Source organism: Lacerta agilis, chromosome 7, assembly GCF_009819535.1.
Source record: "Lacerta agilis isolate rLacAgi1 chromosome 7, rLacAgi1.pri, whole genome shotgun sequence".
Lineage (NCBI taxonomy): Eukaryota > Metazoa > Chordata > Lepidosauria > Squamata > Lacertidae > Lacerta > Lacerta agilis.
In genome coordinates this window covers 22,611,723-22,629,865 of record NC_046318.1, presented here as the reverse complement: position 1 = coordinate 22,629,865, position 18,143 = coordinate 22,611,723, and the positions used below count along the sequence as shown (strand labels likewise).

General features: G+C 43.7%; 1 protein-coding gene across 2 annotated transcripts; it reads left to right on the top strand.

Moving 5' to 3' along the window:
* The first annotated feature begins 1,637 nt into the window (after nucleotides 1–1,637).
* On the top strand, nucleotides 1,638–17,628 carry IRF4 (interferon regulatory factor 4). 2 transcript variants are annotated; one of them, XM_033154470.1, is made up of 8 exons: nucleotides 1,638–1,907; nucleotides 6,832–7,018; nucleotides 7,458–7,546; nucleotides 8,630–8,771; nucleotides 11,703–11,810; nucleotides 13,287–13,640; nucleotides 14,778–14,890; nucleotides 16,961–17,628. In XM_033154470.1, exons 1-8 carry the CDS (start codon nucleotides 1,674–1,676, stop codon nucleotides 17,102–17,104), a joined length of 1,371 nt encoding a protein of 456 aa, XP_033010361.1. In that variant the 5' UTR covers nucleotides 1,638–1,673; the 3' UTR covers nucleotides 17,105–17,628. The 2 variants fall into 2 exon arrangements, with proteins under 2 accessions (XP_033010361.1, XP_033010360.1); XM_033154469.1 differs by having other exon boundaries at nucleotides 11,700–11,810.
* Nucleotides 17,629–18,143: the final 515 nt, after the last annotated feature.

The following is an 18,143-nucleotide window of genomic DNA, read 5'->3' as shown; positions in this document are numbered from 1 at the left end:
GATTGCCCTGTAGCAGGCCGATCCTATGCACGTTTACTCGGAAATCACGTCCCCAAGGGGCGCCGGTGGCCTAGCACCCCGTGTGAGTCCAGAGCATCGCGCTGAGTGCTTTACAAGCTTTTGACTGCTTCCAAGTCGGCGAGGGGCCAAACAACACGTGTTTGAGCGCGGCTGCGCCAACGCGCGCCGCGATCCTCGCAGCAGCACCTTTTCCTAGGGCTCGTCTCGTGGAAACTTTCCCGAGAAAACGTGCTCAAGAGCCGCGGCGGAGGCGGCGCGTCTGGCCACTCGCTCACCGCCATTCCCCGCGTTCTCGCTGCCAGGAAGGAGGTTCGGCGGGCGGGCGCGCCTCGCGCCGTGCGGGCGGGAGTCCCGCCGAGCCGGGGCCGCCGTGGGTTTGTGAGCCACCGCTTCAGGGGCGGCGGAGAGGAAATGTGTCACGAGGGCGAAGCGACTGCTCGGAGCCGAGTCCCCTCTCTCGGCCGGTGCGCGCGGGCGGGAATGACGGTAACAGGGCAGCTGCGTTGGCGGGCGAATGTGAGGAGTTTCCTGCGGAGAGTCCGCGGCGTGGATGGGAAAGCGAAGGGGGAAAGGCCTCGGCGGGGGATTTGAACAGAGACAGAGAGAGACCAGGACGGCGGCCGGGGAGAGTGGAAGGGGCTTCTGTGAGTATGAGGAGCGGTCCAGCTCGTGCCAGCCGCGAGGAAGCCCATAATATAGAGGAAGGAAGCGGGGACGGATGAGCGTCTGCAGGAGAGGGAAGGCGACAGGGAAGTGGGAGCTGGGTGAGGCGCGACGTTTGGCCATGTGGGTTGCCTGTCAGAAAAAAAAACAACAACCAAAGACGGCTCTGAGGTGGGTGGGTGGGGGAAGTGCACAAAACGAAGCAGGCACACACAGAGAGAAAGATAATTCGGCGTGTGCTCCGAGGAAAAGCCGGTCAGGGGGACGAAGTGTGACCAGGAGGGCGGAAGGGAGAGGTGCAAAAACGCCGAAGGTGAGGCGATGGCTTTGGCCGGCAGGTTCCTCAGGGGCAGCAGACCCCCCCCCCCTCCAGTGTGGATCTTTTCTATGCCCCTTGTTCTGCCGCGGGGAGGGCGGCACCATTTTGTGGCTCGCCTCAGGGGCCGTTCTGAGGTGTTCGCGAGGGGAGGAGGTGCGCGCGAGAGAGCGCGATGGAGACGCGGCATAAGCCGGGGCTACTCTGTGTTGGCGCCAAACGAGCGAACGGTCTCTCTGCTTCCCCGTGAAACGGGTCTCTCTCTCACTCTGGATACCAGGAGTGCTAGCTTGACCCCGCGACCGTGGTTGCGTGAGGTATGCATGGTGGCCCTGGCACCGAAATTTGTGGTTGCCCGGCCCCTTCTTCACGGGAAATTTTGCGGGTGTTTGGGAGCCAGCCCCTATGCTGGAGACCGTGGTGGTGGACACCGGCGCCCCCGACCTTCGCTTGCCCGGTAGCAAAAGGTAGATGTGGAGAAGTTCGCGTTTCTCCCGCTGAACTTGCAGAATGGGGCGTTCTGTGGGTCAGAGAGGAAAGGAGCGCTGGCTGGGAGAGCCTGGCGGCGTGGAGGCGCTGAAGCGCGCGTGTGTCTGGCGCGTGGCACGTGACCCTTCTCCCTCCCGTCAGCAGGGGAGGCGCCGGAGCAGGCGACGTCGGCTGGGCGCGTGGCATGAACCTGGAGGGCGAGCGCGGCATCCACAGCACCAGCGAGGGCGGCGGCGGCGGGATGAGCTCGGTGAGCTGCGGCAACGGGAAACTCCGCCAGTGGCTGATCGAGCAGATTGACAGCGGCAAGTACCCGGGCCTGGTGTGGGAGAACGACGAGAAGAGCATCTTCCGCATCCCCTGGAAGCACGCGGGCAAGCAGGACTACAATCGAGAGGAGGACGCCGCTCTTTTCAAGGTAAGGGCTTCGCCCCAGGGCGGGCAGTACAGGCGCGTGCCAGATTTAGCAGATTGCGATCCAGTGGCTGGGTCCTTGCGCAAGTTTGGCTCCAGTCTCCATCAGAAGCAAAGCGTGCATTTACTTGGAAATGGCCCATGCTTATAAGTGTAACTGGTTCCAAATTTAGGGTCAGGTGCAGTTAGATGCTTTAGGATCATTGGCTAACGTACATGGAATTAAAATAGAAAATTCTTTCCAGTAGCACCTTAGAGACCAACTGAGTTTGTTCTTGGTATGAGCTTTCGTGTGCTTGCACAGGAAAGCTCATACCAAGAACAAACTCAGTTGGTCTCTAAGGTGCTACTGGAAAGAATTTTCTATTTTGTTTCGACTATGGCAGACCAACACGGCTACCCACCTGTACATGGAATTGACTATTTTATCTTGTCAACAGTCTTGCAAGGTAGATCAGACTGGAAGACAGGTTTGGCTGAGGCCGCTCAGTGAACTGGCTAATCTGGGATATGAACCCAGGTCCAACTCCACCCTCTGTCCACTATCAGCCTCACTGTCAAATTCCACAAAGGCGCAGGGGTCCTTCTCCAATAGCTCCTGTAACCTTTAGCCTGTAACAAGTGAAAGTACATTTTCCCTAGCAGTAGAGGCACACCTGTGACTAGTTAAAGAAATGATATTTGATGTTCCCTAAACTGTGTGTAGACTGAAGAAACCAAGAGGTAGATTGGACTCTGCCCCTATTAGGATTGCTGGACAGTGGAATTAGGAGGGTCTTTTATTTTAGGGCACTTCTTTTCTATGACTTTAAAAGAGAAATTAAATGATCACCTATCAATGATGGAATTATCTTTTCTACCCAACTAGCATCCTAGATGCTTCTGAATTAAAATGCCAACCAAGCTGCTTTCCTGTCACACTTGAAAGAGTCCTTCCATGTTCCATAATTCCCTCTTCCTTATTTGATTAACTGCCCCAAGGCGTGACTCTTTATGGCTGCAATGATGCTCCGAGTTGCACAAACTTACATTCTGTAGACATCAATGGAACTTGTGTACAATTCCAAACAGGATTTGCAGCCTTTGTCATTAAACTTCAGCAAGCACTGTAATAACTCTTTAGTAAGACTTCCTTTCTAAAACTCCTTCCGTTGATTGTTATTGGATAGCATTACCTGGAGCAACACTGTTCCATTTCTGCTAAAATGAATGTAGCTAATTACTTTTAATAGTAACTCATTTTTAAAAGCAACCATTTACGCTACTGGTTGAATCCACAAGCAATGCCTCCCCCCCCCCCACCTTAATTACCCAGACTTAATGTTAAACTTCCGCATGGTTTTCTTAGCTTTGTGTACTGAACTCATACTGTGACATGTCTTTTTAAAAAAGCCATCTCTTGACTTGAAAATAGTTTTTTACCTTTTAGCTGCCTGCAGATTCCAGTGACTAGACTGGACTTGGCAGAAGTTATGATGCTATTTCCACCTCAGCGTGATACGAAACGAGAGTTCATAATTCCTGACTGCGCTGATTATGCTGATTAGGTCTGATGGCAACTGGAGTACAACACATCCAAAGGGTCACAGATTCCACATCCCAATTATGAAAGAGTGGCTTTACATCCTTGCTCCCATTGTGTGTTGTCTGCAAGCAGGGCTCTTATTGAACTCTGCACCACACAGAATGAGAAGACCGGAAGAAGCTGGGGCCGCATCTGCCACCATAGCTGCATCATTATTATTATTTATATAGTCAGAGAGATCATAGCTGAGTGGTAAAGCATCTGCTTTGCATGCAGAAGGTCCCCGGTTTGATCTCTGACATCTCAAATTAGGGCTGGGGGGAGACAACAGATGAACCAATGAGTCTGAATTTGGTTAAAATACCTAAGGTCCCAAAAAAAAAAAAAAAGCCATTCCTTCTGCCTGCATAGAATCTCTCACATCTTTCTGAGAGCCGGTGTGGTATAATGGTTAGAGCGCTGGACTAGACACAGGTTCGCATCTCTGCTCAGGCCTGAAACTTAACTGGGTGACTTTGGGCCAATCACACTCTCTCGAGCCAACCTACCTCACAGGGTTGTTGTGAAGATAATATGGAGAAGGGGAGGACTGTGTCCTTGAGCTCCTTGGAGGAACAAGGCGGGATAAAAATGTGATAATAAATACACAAATAAAAACAGGAAGGCTTATAGGTGGTTAACTGCAGCCTGATATATATATCTGTCTATTATAATACTGCACACCTGCAATGCCACATGAGCGAGATGAATTCAACACCCAGCAATAAAAGATAATGGGAGAGGATTTACCCCAGCAAATTATTTGCCAAAATTACAAATACCTAAATAAGATGGTCATTTACCTTCACTCGGTTCTTTTATTATATATAAATAATTTTTATTAGATTTTCCGCTTTAACAAACCAATCAAAATCACATTAAATGTTCCAAATTATACATATAGATATCAAATAGTCCAAATAATCTGCCAAATCATAAGTTTATTAGGCTTCCCATGCTTCAAACTCGGAGGGCTCTGATCAACATCAAATTTCTGTTGCATTCCATAGTCCTTTCCGATGATTCCCATATCCTTTCTGATATTATCCTTCATTCTTTCGCAGCCTTTGAGTTGTTCCCACAAGCGAGATAAAACAAACAAAGATATATTTCTGTGTGGATTTAATGTCCATGGTTCTCCTCCATAAGATTCTCCTCCTCACTAGATTCAACGTGCTGCCATCTGCCTTATTGCAGGGCAGATTCGAGGGTAAACCATACGCGGAATGAATCTGCCCCTGCGGTTTGATGGAGGTAGAAACTGTCTCTCATGCCTTGTTAAGCTGTCGTTTCTATGGGGATATACGCTCGCCATTTATTACCCCTGCTATGCAGAAATCTCCAAATGAATCCAGACCTCAGTGTCTAAAATCCCTGGCAGAGGACAAGGATCCTGAGATCACGTTAAATTCTGTGCGATTGCCATAAAACTTAGGGAACAAGCTGTGCTATCATAATGGTTAAGGTCTTAAATGATAATTTTAGGTTATATGTTAGTGACTAAGTTTTAATTTATATATCTATCTATATCTATATATATATCTATATATATAGATATCCATCTATCTATATCTATCTATATCTATCTATCTATCTATCTATCTATCTATCTATCTATATTGCTATATCTGTATTGCCCCTGTTATACCTAATTGCAAATTCAAATTCAATGTATCCCTATCGTGTTTTATGACTTCCTTGATATTGTATGTGGGCTGGAACTGGTCTGTGACTGAAATAATAAATTCATTCATTCATTCATTCTTTCAACTCTTCCTTGCACACGGAGCACTCCATTTTCATGCTTTCTCTCTCCTATTCTATAGCCCCTTTGCACAGGGCTCTGTGTTCTTTCTTTCTCTCACATGAAGCAGCTGAAGAATGGAAGAGGCAAATGTTTGAGTACAGCCAGAAAGAAGATACGCTGAAAGGAAAAAAAAAAGTGGCTGATTTAAACAGTGGCAGAAGTTTGAGTAAAGTGGGGAGTGGATAAAAACTGAGAGGAAAATGGTGATTTTAAACAACAACAGTAAAGCAGGGATGGAGTGACAGTGAGGGTACTCTTTTTTAAAACAAACAAATTTTAACAAGAAGAAATAGCAGAGATGGGTGCAACACAAAAGATAACACCAAAAAGAAAACACAACGGAGCCTTTCCAAGCTCCCTTCTTACTGTACTCAAATTTTGCTTTAAAATGCTGCTTCCTCCCCCACATTGTCTTCCTCCCCCCCCCGCTTGCTTTGCTCAAACTTTTGCCATTCTTTAAAATCGCTACTTTGTTCCTCTCAGTGTTCCTCCATGCATGCTTTACTGAAACTTCTGCTGTTGTTTAAAGCACTCACATTTCCTTACTTTCAGTGTCTCTCTTTTCATGCTGTACTCAAACTTCTCCATCTTCCATTCCTCAGCTGCCTCAGGCGAGAGAGATAAAGGACACGGATTCCTCAAACATTCCAAAGTATCTTTATGCAATGCCACTGTTTAAAATTGCTTTCCCCCCCCCTCTCAGTGTTCCTCCAAGCTACCCCACAATGACTTCATGCAAATTCAGAATTGTGATGCAGCACTACAGATCCTTCAATGGATTACATTTTTATTATATAAAAATTACACCCACACACACATTTTATACACTGTTGTTCTAAGCTGCCCTGTGCTCCATACTGGAGGAACGGTGGGATAGAAACGATCTTATTCATAAATGAAGAAAGAAAACATGTTGTGGCTACTCCATGCTGTTTTGCAATGAACTAAAATAGCACAGAGCCTTTGTGTATGGCACAGGGTCTATATACCGTACTTCCTGTAGAACTGAAATATCTACTATGAATCTCAGAACGACATCTAGTTCTTTTACTGCAGTCTTCTCTGCTGGGTCCTGAAAAATTGCACTGTGTTGGGAATTTGGTTTGTAGCTGAACTATGACTTGTTGTTGTTGTTCAGTCGTTCAGTCATGTCCGACTCTTCGTGACCCCATGGACCAGAGCACGCCAGGCACGCCTATCCTTCACTGCCTCTCTCAGTTTGGCCAAACTCATGTTAGTAGCTTCAAGAACACTGTCCAACCATCTCATCCTCTGTCGTCCCCTTCTCCTTGTGCCCTCCATCTTTCCCAACATCAGGGTCTTTTCCAGGGAGTCTTCTCTTCTCACGAGGTGGCCAATGTACTGGAGCCTCAACTTCAGGATCTGAACTATGACTAGGGAAGTGAAAATCCTATAGTGGCAGGAGAAAAGCTAGTGATAGTCCCATCAGAGAACTTCCACGATGAACACACGTATCGTGCTATTTATATTGTTGATTATAGGTATGTTTAAAGGAGTTTTTAAAAACAAGATGTTAACCTCCATCTATATTTCCAGGCTTGGGCTCTATTTAAAGGAAAGTTCAGAGAAGGCATTGATAAGCCAGATCCCCCCACCTGGAAAACAAGACTGCGGTGTGCTTTGAACAAGAGCAATGACTTTGAAGAACTCGTTGAAAGAAGCCAGCTGGATATATCAGACCCCTATAAAGTGTACAGAATAGTACCAGAAGGGGCAAAGAAAGGTAAGCTTGCATTACACAAAACAATCCCATTTATTGAGGTGGTGCCGGGGTGGGGTGGGGATATACAGGTACAACAGCGCTATAATTACTTTAAGCAATAAAGTTTGGTGAATTAAAAATCTAATGCTTGTTTATACTGTATAGGTTTACAATAGAAGCACCTAGGGTTCAAGCAGCTGATGCAGTTCTGCCTGATTCTGTAACTAAATAAATTACCTATACAATTCAGGTGATTTGCATGTATGTTGTCTTTTATTCTGATAAAGTTTTCCAGTGACAGACTTCTAGATTTATCCGCTATCTGTAAAGCATACCAACAAACCTCATGGCTATGAAGTAGACTGAAGCAATAACAATGCCATTTGTTATGTGGAAGCTACTTTTCTCACAAGGTTCTTCAAGATACGCATGCGTAAATCTCCCTGTTTTATATACACAGGAGCAAAACAGCTTAGCATGGAAGATCCCCAAATGATTATGAATAATGCTTACACCATGAACTCATCTTACTCTGCACTACCACCTCAGGTATGTATAAATACACATATATAAATAATATGGATGTATTTTAGCTTTGATGTCAGTTGATGAAGATATGCTGATACAATTGCTGTTCCATTCCTTAATCTAGTGTGAGATTGAAAAAGAGTAGCAAAGAGTACAATTATAACTTAAGGAATGTTCTCAAAGAGTTCATAGGTGTTGCTGTGATCCAATTTTTGTTGTTGTTGAACCCATACTATTAGCTCTTATTATATTTCATATCTGTTTCATCATTTGCAGTCCAAGTATTCATCTTCATACATTTCAAATATTTACACCCCCCCTGTAAGCGTCATTAAAAGAAATAATTAATTAACAATGCTGGATTTGCACCAATGCATCAGTTTCATGTGCCCTTCCTCTTCAGAGGGGACCTTGGGTGCTGTATCTTCATTATTTGTAGGGGAGAGCCTAAGGATTGGTGGTGAAGCACATCTTTTGTGTGCATGGAGTCCCATGTTCTGCCCCCTGGCACCTGTACTCAAATAATCTCTGGTAGCAGGCTTTGGAGAGAACACTGCGCAAGACTCTGGAGAGCATTTTGTGTTTGGACATTTTGAGGATGGCATGTATCTGTAGTCCGGGTGGGAAAGCTGAGGATTCTGTCTGCAATTGACCATAACCATTATGTAATGTGTGGGACACCACAGCCTGACCCTGCACACTTTATTCATGGCTAAGTGACTGGTTTGACAGAACTGGAAGGACCACACAGCTGCTTTGAGAGCTCATTGGTCCCGAGGACCTTTCTTCTCTTGCAGCATATGAAAACATTACTTTTGTCTGAAGTTGTGAGGATCACAACTATTCTGAGATCTCGGACCCCTACTCAGAGCTGTTTGCCTGACTTGCATGCCATATAAGATCTTTCAATGCCTCCCCCATCCTCTTTTGTTATTTTGTATTATTGGTTTTGGCTACACATACCTGCTTTTTTGCAAAATGGCATTGTGAATGGACGTACTTTGCTGATGGGTTTTCTTTCTCCTTCTTATAACTGTGACTGAAAAACTTTTTTAAAAATGCATTAAAACAACAACATTATGTAATGTTTCGTTAAACATGCAGGTGCCAAGCTACATGGTATCTCATGACCGTAATTGGAGAGACTATATGCCGGAGCAGTCACACCCCGATATCTCCTACCAGTGTGCAAGTGTTCCTTTTGCAGCTCGCAACCACCATTGGCAAAGCCCAGCATGTCAGAACGGTAAGAAGATCACAGTGTTTTTAGACAGAGCTGTATCTGGTGGTTATTTAAATTGTGAAAGAAGTTGTGGTTCCTGACCCAGTGAACAAGGTGCTTCTGAGTAAAGTGGATTTCCTCATTCATTTCATTAGAAGACACTGCTCAGTATATCCAGCACTTTGTGTATGTAAACGTCCCCTCTTCGTTGAAATAAATGGGGAAGCATTGCAAAAGTGGGAAAACTCTAAATGTGCATTCCAATGTTGGAAGAAAGTACAATGGTATGAATGAATGATTAGGCAGCCAAAAGTAAGGACTTTTAAACCTCATTTAAGGGATAGGCAAGCACTTGTAAACTCCCTCTCACTGAAATCAGTTGGACTTGCAGAAGTGGTTAACTTTGGAGCATGTTCTAAGGTTCCATTACACTGAGCACTCAGTATAAGAAATTTCCACAGGAGTGTGGAGTGCTTTTACTTTGAAGATTCAGAATAATGGACGAGGCAAAGTAGGTAAGTCAAATGGGCCTATTTCTGATGGTGCACAAAATGAAAGCTTTTCAGTGTTTACAAAAATGATGTTATTCTGCAGCATAAGAGCCAACTCCTAGGGGCTGAGGTCCCTTTGCCTCCCCAAAATAAAATATTTCAGGAAGTCAGGGCACCCCCAGATTTCATGGGCATTGCCATTCAAATGGCGTGCGTGCACCGCATCATGTGATTGATTATGTAGGGTGGGGCTTACCTGCCCCCGCCAGTATTTTAGCCAAGTTGGCACCCCTGTTCTGCAGAGTCGGGTCACCAACGTGGCACAAGCAAGCACACATGTGCCTGCTAAAGCTTTTCCTGGTGCCTACATTATCCCCTCCTCACTCCACCCCCATTGTAGTCAGGCCTGAAAGAATACTTCTTTCCTTTCTGTTGCAACCAAAAAAAAAAAAAAAATCACCCTCCCCTCCTGGAATTAGTTTTTTTAAAAAAATAAAATAAAATAAAATACTGTAATAGAAGGCTTTCCCCAAGTGTGTGTGTGTGTGTGTGTGTGTGTGTGAGAGAGAGAGAGAGAACTTCCTGGAGTGGGTTAACCAGTTCCTGCTCAGTGCACTCTCCAGGAAGATGACCCCCTCCCCTTGCCAAAAACAAATTATGCTTGGAAAAAGGCTGAAACACTGTTCCACGCCAAAGTGTTGGAGGGCAGATGGGGTTGTGAATGGATGACTGTGGGGCATGTATATTTGCATGGTTATGGGGTGTGCATAGAATCATAGATTTGTAGAGCTGGAAGGGATCATGAGGGTCCTCTAGTCCAACCCCCTGCAATGCAGGAATCTTTTGCCTAGCGTCAGGCTCGAACCCATGGCCCTGTGATTAAGAGCTTCATGCTGCACCAAATCAACTATGCCAGCTGCCTGTGTGGCTGCAGTGCGGTGCCAATGCTTATTACTCAGGTTTCCAAAAATGGCAATCGCTGCTCCAAGAGCTTCATAAACATGGAATGTGTTCAGTGAAACCTGTCAAATAAAAGCATATTGCTTTATTAATTTTTGGCTTCCATCTTGCACCTACCAGCCCATGACTGAATCTGGCTGATTTCAATGCAATACAAAGATACATTATAATAGTATAGATATTTAAGGCACAGTGATACACCCCAAGTCAACCACTTCTCTAAGTCCTATTGATTTCTCTGGGAGAGTTTATCACTTAGATGCTTTTGCATCCCTTTCAATCCTAACCATTAGTCATTAAAGCTGAATGCCTGAAGAACCCCCTTGAGGGTTTCCTAGCTCTGTGACCTCACAAAGCCAGCTGATCCTATGCAAAGTAGGTTTTAGTTTTAAACTTGCACAACTGGGCATTCTTGCTTTTATTTATATTTATATTTTTCGTGCTTGGCCTAAGAGGGACAAGTAGATTTGGATGCAATCAAGTGAAAGCATTCCATACTGCTCCCAATGCTGTATAAATGTTAAATCTGCCTTCACTCTAAGGCTGCAAGCCTGTGTGATGTAGTAATTAGAGGGCTGAACTAGGATCAGAGTGACCCAGGTTCAAATTCCCATTCCACCAGAAACTTTACTGGGTGATGTTGGACCAGTCGCTGTCTCCCAGTGCTGCCAATTCCAGGGGGCCATGGGGGCCCAGGCACCCACAATTTATTTTTGCTGTGGGTGCACAGCCTCTGCCCCCTGCCCATGCCGCCTGCTGCCTTGTCTCTGGTGCTGTGGCACTGCAGCAGCGACTGGCCCTGTGCTCTGCCCCAGGGTCTCTGTTGGGGCCCATTGTGGCTGCAGACATGCTTCCAAAGTGTGACTACTGCCACAGCAGGCCCCAACAGAGGCCCTGCGACAAAGGTGCAGGCCCTGGCCCAGTCGCCACCATGGCGGCAGAGCGCACATTTGCCATAACATTGCATCGTGGCATGACGTCACCTTATGACATCACAGCGTGCATGCGCTGGGCACCCACAGTCTGGGGCCCAAGCTGGCACTACTTCCCCATAAGGTTGTTATAAAGTGGCTAGAACCACATGTGGCACTTTGAGCACCTTGGAGGAGCCAAATACTAAACACATTTACTAGAAGGTAAGCCTGTGAAGTCAATACCAGTGCCATGCCCCTTCTGGAGTCATGCAATGGTTTAAAGCATCCACGAGGTACCACTTAGTGTGAAGAAGTGCAGAAGCACCAAGGGATCCATCTCTGCAGCCAGCACAAGGCCCTCCAAACTCAGCCAAAACATCCAGAGTTCAGGAGAAGGGAAGCATCTGCCAGAGTTTTTGTAAACTACCTGGGAGCTCTGCTGAAAGACAGCATATAAACAAACAAACAAAATGTGTTCGGGTCGAAATGGAAGGTGAATTTCTCAGACTGGATTGGGAAAGCCTTCAATGGATTTTTGGACCGCTTGGCAACATAGTTTGTGAACAGAAACTTTTTGTTTGTGAAAGCAGGTTGTCAGGTAACTGGAACCTTTTACGCTTGCGCGCCACCCGAAGCACAGACTCCTGGGATCCCAATAGAGCCGAGCATAAGGTCTGGTGAAGCTCTTCCGTTGTCAGGTATATAAATAATTCAACAATTGGCAAGTAACAATGAATTCATGAGAGCCCTCTCATAACTTTCCAGATAAGTTTCTCTCTCTCTCTCTCTCTCTCTCTCTCACACACACACACACACACACTCCTTTCCCCGTGAGTTCAAATGAGAGGATAACTGTGAAATTTCCATCAATGTTTGGTTCTCTGATTTGGTTTCTAAAAATGTAAGGTGAATACAGGGTGCGCACAAATGTTGGTTGTGCACATTTATATGAAGTGTGGAGAATGTTCACGGACAACATGAACAAGGAATTTTGTGCAGTGCCCAGTCAATATGCATTGAATTTTGGGCAATGTCCAGTGAATGTGCCTGGGTTCCAAATGATGTTGGAAATAGGTGGCCAAAACTCAATTAGGTGGTGTGTTTATTGGCCAGTCAAAGCAGGAAGCAACCAAAGAGAGCTCCTCCTCCTCAATAGAAGTTCCTATCTGTTGAATTCTCTCCCAAGGATGACCTGCCTAGCACCAACCGTGTTATCCTTTCAGTGTCAAGCAAAGGATTATCCCAGACACCTGAATATATTTTTCCTCTCTTCAGTTGGTTGTTAAATATTTTATATTAATTTTGAAAACAGCTATGGAAGTTCCACTGAAGGGCCGCATATAAATATTTAAATAAACAAAATTATCCTGTCGGGGACTATGTGGATTACCTAGGCAATCAGTGAAACGTATGTGGAGGTGTTGCACATCAACCAGGCATTTAAGTACAACTGATCAGTTAATTTCCCCCAAAATCATTTGGCAACAACTCATACCGTGGGGCGTAACATTCCCTGTTGATTGTTTGGTAAACTTTCTCCATGCTGTCATGTGAGTGTACATTATGACTGATGTTTATGTACCCATTAACCCCAACATATACATGTTGACAAGAATTCCCTACCACTTAAGCATTTGCACAGAGTTATTTTAGTGGCGTGTTTGTAGATGTGTTATCTTGGTTTAAGGGCAGCTCATTTCACTAACTGTAGCTCTTGCTGCCCATACCTGCAGCACAACAGCCGTATTTGTTACTTGCTCCAATGCTCCATCACCAAAAAACCCCCCCATGGAACAGCTACCTATCAGCTATCAAGTAGCCTGCAATTTGACTTGGCCAACAAGCAAGGCTACTGCATAGCTCAACTCAGTGAATCAGAGGAATCACTATGCCAATACCCTCACAACCAGCATTTCCCCAGCTAATCTGCTGTGTGGCACAATCTTACACATGTTTAAGTCCCACTGTGCTTAATTTCCTAGCAAGTGTATTTAAAATTGCATATGCATTCTCAGGTTCAAAGTCTGCCACTGAAAAGTGGTTTGGAGCCACATCTCCGAGATGCTATGTGTCACTAAACCTCAATGCTTCTTAGCTTCCTCGTAGACGTTACATGACATGCCATTGTCTGGTGTCCAACGGTTAACAACAATTTTGCATAAATATGCTTTCAGATTGTCGATTGCACATCTGTCTGTATTACCATGAAACTCTTGTGAAAGAAGTCACTACTTCAAGTCCTGAGGGGTGCAGAATATCTCATGGCCAAAGTTACGAGGTCAGCGGGCTGGACCAAGTTCTTTTCCCTTATCCGGAAGATCACAACCAGAGGAAAATAACCGAAAAGTCCTTAAGCCACCTGGAAAGGGGAGTAATACTCTGGATGACACCTGATGGACTCTATGCTAAGAGACTTTGCCAAAGCAGGATCTATTGGGATGGGCCTCTGGCGTTTTGCAACGACAGGCCTAACAAATTGGAAAGGGAGCAGACATGCAAACTTTTTGATACTCAGCAGTTTTTATCAGGTATGTATGTTACAGTGATAAATGCATCCTTGTAAGTTGTGTGATCCAAGCTTCTTTTGTCATAGCAGTGGGTTTCAGAAGGAGTTGGATGCACATTCATGATTTGACTCTATTTAACCATAGCATGAGCTGAAATAATACCTAATTTGCTAAAAATTTCTAATTAGCCTTCACTTGAGAAATGTAATGTTGACTCACCCGTTGCCCTACTGTGAGCTAACGATGCTCCTCACACACATTTTTTTTTGCCTGCTCTTCAGTGGTGTAATATTTCTGAAGGTTCCCCCCCCTTTTCTTATCTGCATTCTTAAATGCTCCTTTAGCCTTTGGTGTCCAGGGTGCTAACACTTACAGTTATACGATATGTGTAACTATTGGTATGTACAACACTGGCTGTTTTGCAATAAAAATAGCATTGATATAAGATTGTGCAGCTTCAGGCTTTACTTCGGTGAGATCACACTGGCTAATATAAACACATCTGCTTAATTAGAGACTGTGATATGTGGACTGGATATAGAAACAACTGGACTGAAATCAACATTTCTTATCTCCAGCAAATTTGAAAGTGGAATATTTTAAAAGATTATTTAGTGGAGGGGGGGGGGTTAATGGAAGCACCATTTTATAGATTTGCCTTTTTAGATTCCAATAGTCTTTATTGTAAAATCCCCATAAACCCCCAGTTATACAATTTTGAGTCAACAAATAATAAATTGTAACATGTGGGAGACTTGTGTCTTCTCCATACATATTTTAGAGGTTCTCCTCAGGCTTATCACACTTGGTCTTTTCTGAAAGCCAGCCAGCTCTGGTTTATCCCAGCTGAGGGTAAATACAGACAACCGTGGCATACATGTAAGCACTCAATAAACTGGAAACAGTAATGTCTTGCCAAATTGACAGGAATTTTGTTATGCATATGTACCTGATCGGAAAGCTGGACAACCAGGGAAGTGTTACAATTTTTATCATAGTTGGATTTTAGATTTTGTTAGGTCTTTTGCCATCTTCATTGCCACAGAATCTTTTGATCAGTAATATCGGCCGATTTTCCATGATTCCTGCCCCCCCCCCACCATAGCTCTGAAGTTTAGTCCTACCTAATAGCTTGAGTATTTTCTGTTGACTTTCCAGAACTACAAGTATTTGCCCACCATGGCCGGCCGTTGCCTAGATTCCAGATTGTGTTGTGTTTCGGTGAAGAGTTTCCAGATCCACAAAGGCAAAGGAAACAAATTACAGCCCATGTAAGTATAAACAATTTAATTTGCTTGAAACTAGGGTCATGCAAATATATTAAAGGGGGTAAGGTGAATGCTTAAAGTGAATTAAGTTAATCCAATATATTCAAATAAGGTTGGAAAATAGCATTGAAATGAACTGTAAATCACCACTCTTACAGCTAGGCAGTACAGTATAACTGAAACTTCCTTAAGTATGATAATCGCCTGGAAATATGCAACACCAGTTTCTGAGTAATTCACACCTGTGATTACGCTTTTGATTTAAGCTAAACATTACAACAATTCAAATATTCTGAAATTGGAAATCACAGTCTATTTCAATACTGCTAAATAAACTAGACATGAACTATAAAGAGGGGGCTTTCTGGCTTGCCACCAATAGTTTGTGCCGTGTTGGTGTTTTTATAGCATTCTACAAAGCTGTAACAAATGATGCTTTGAGCATAGTGATTCCCTCGTCTCTCTTACCAAGTGCTCCATGCGTTCTGTGTCCTTACAGCCAACGCCTTTCATCTTCCTTTATTTAGGGCTATTTAGCCTATAATTCACAAAGCTGTTAAGCCAGAACACCGGTGCACCAGTGTCCTAAATCTAAGCACATTGGCTTAATTAGGTAGTGAATCAGGTTGTGAATTGTGCATTCTATTATAAAACAATACTAAGAAACATTCAGCAGAAGAATTAACTGTACAAGATCACATTATTTGACCAAGGTAATCTTGGACAAATAAAATAATCCATGTTTTGAGCTTCAGCGTAAGTTGTTTCGAAGTATACGTAATACCTGCAGTCATCATATGAGTTAACTTTGTCCTGAAAGCTGTGTGTCAACGTAGCACTGAGTGACTCCTTGCATGAGTGGATTGACTTCTGCCTGCACAACAGGACTCCCCCCATCCTCCCCCCTTTGCCCGCTAAATTTGTTCTCTCTGGAGCAGATTTGGGGGTAGTGGTGCAGGGCATGTGCAGGGGAAGGAGTGGGGAAATCCCATTGTGGGTAGAAATAATTTTACTCGTAGATTTAAGTAGATACCACCCTATGTTTGGTTGCGGGTCTTTTCTCTCTCTCTCTCTCTTTTACAATTTCCGCTTCAACAATCAACTGTAAAAGTTGATAATGCAAGGAAGATTTAGCTCTTATTGCAACTGATCAAGTAGACAATTCGCATATTGAAGAGGAATAACATTTCAAACATCCCTACCACTACCTTTGTATGCTTGTGTGGAGTTTTTGCTATCTCCAGGGCTCTGCAGGAGCTCCATACTTTTAGAAAGAACCATGTTCAGCAAGGGAAAATATATTTTTGTCGTCATTCATGGTAGGCAGTAGATGTTTCAGGTAAATGTTAGTCCAAGATACATAAAGGTGTGTTCTGATGCCTGCGCTTGCACATGTGTATAGGCTTCTATGTACATGAAACTGTAGTAGAATGTTGGACAGTCCCATGCCTGTTTCTTAGAAATAAGTCCTGCTGATTTCTGTGGGACTTGTTCCTAGTATGTGTATGTATATGATTGCTACTGGAAAGAAGCATGTGCTGCCGAACTTCAATATCTTGAGCAAGGCCATTTGAACTGATGAAACTAGATAAAACATAAATGAAATGCTTTCCGATGTGGAACTCCGTTGACTTGTCATGATTAATTTAAGGTTTGTTCTTATATATATACATTATATATATACAGTGTACACACACACACACACACACACACACACACACACACATAGTGATACCTCGGGTTGCGCACTTAATTCGTTTTGGGGTGTTATTCGCACCCCAAACAGTGGCACGCTTTCGCACATGCGTGAAAACGCAAGATCTCGTGAGATTGCGCTTCTGCACATGTGCGAACTGCACAGGACGCTTCTGCGCATCCACAGACCGTGCGGACATGCGCAGAAGCGTCCGCGCTCTGTGTTTCACTTCCGGGTTTGCAGAGTACGCAACCCGAACGTACTCAACACAGAGCGTTCACAACACAAGGTATGACTGGATATGGATATAGATATATTCAATATGAATGAATCAGACCATCTGGCTGTGTGTCCCATTAACCTTTCTATCTGTTAAGGTTGAGCCAATGTTTGCAAGGCAGCTATACTACTTTGCACAGCAAAACACCGGACCTTTTCTAAGAGGCTATGATATACCAGAACAAATCACCAGTTCAGAAGACTACCATCGAGCTCTCCACCACTCCTCTGTTCCAGAATAAGCATGTGAAAATCGGTGCCTTGAAGCATCATGTTGGATGTTAAGCATAATGCAAGAATCGTTGGTTCACAGCTGCATGTTATAAGTAAATGCTTGGATTTCCCCTGGGAAATGAACAACAACAACAACAACAACAACAACAACAACGTTCAAAGAATGGTTGTGGTCAAGCCTAAAAATATATTACAATGGACACATGGTCTCCTCCCTCCTTTTTTTGGATTGCTGTAGCTCAGATTCTAACACTGGGGTTAGCGGTGGAAACTGACAAAATACTTCCTATGTTTACATGTTCTAAAGGGAGCCAGTGTCTTATACATGACTTGAACTTATTTCAGACTCTTAATTATTTATTTGATTAGAAATCTCAGGGCAAGAATTACTAGACCGAAGCATCAGTTTACTTAAGATATAAGGAGGTACTCAAAAGCACATTATTCAATGAAATGTAATTATTCTGTAATTTTTATAAGTATACTATTTCGAAAACATCTATATAGTCTTTAAAGAAAGTTGCAGTGTACAGGTATATGAGGTTTTTTATATATATAAAAAACATCCTATAATTTCTGACATTTTTTCATGTTTTTAAATATGTACCGGTATATTGTCGCTCTTTAGAAAAATGGACACATGCAGCACATTCTATATCAGGATTATTCCTAAGATAAATGTTTTATTATCATGCTATGTTATTTATACCATTATATGTCATTTTCATAAAGCTCATGTAATGCTTAGCAAGCAGTCAAAGCTTCTTTCCAATAACTGCTGGATTTGCTGTGCAATCCTATACATGCCTACTGAGAGTTCAGTAGTACTTGCTCCCAGGTATGTATGTAGAGTCCTGCAGCCTCAGGCATTTTAAAAAAACAATTACCAAAGAGTGAAACACATGTTTGCACAGGATTTAAGATGAATCAGTGTAAATCTATATACAAACCGATTGTGAACTCACAAGCGCACTATAGTTTAATTTGAACCATGTAGGCACTCAAAACAGTTTTTGGACAAATTCACAATTGACTTTATTGTCAGAA

Bases quoted from the DNA above. Each gene is read 5' to 3' on its own strand.
- IRF4 (XM_033154469.1), top strand. From the start codon at position 1,674: ATGAACCTGGAGGGCGAGCGCGGCATCCACAGCACCAGCGAGGGCGGC. The intron at 1,908-6,831 runs GTAAGGGCTTCG...CTATATTTCCAG, and splicing joins AGGACGCCGCTCTTTTCAAG to GCTTGGGCTCTATTTAAAGG. The intron at 8,772-11,699 runs GTAAGAAGATCA...TGTTTGTGAAAG, and splicing joins AAGCCCAGCATGTCAGAACG to CAGGTTGTCAGGTAACTGGA.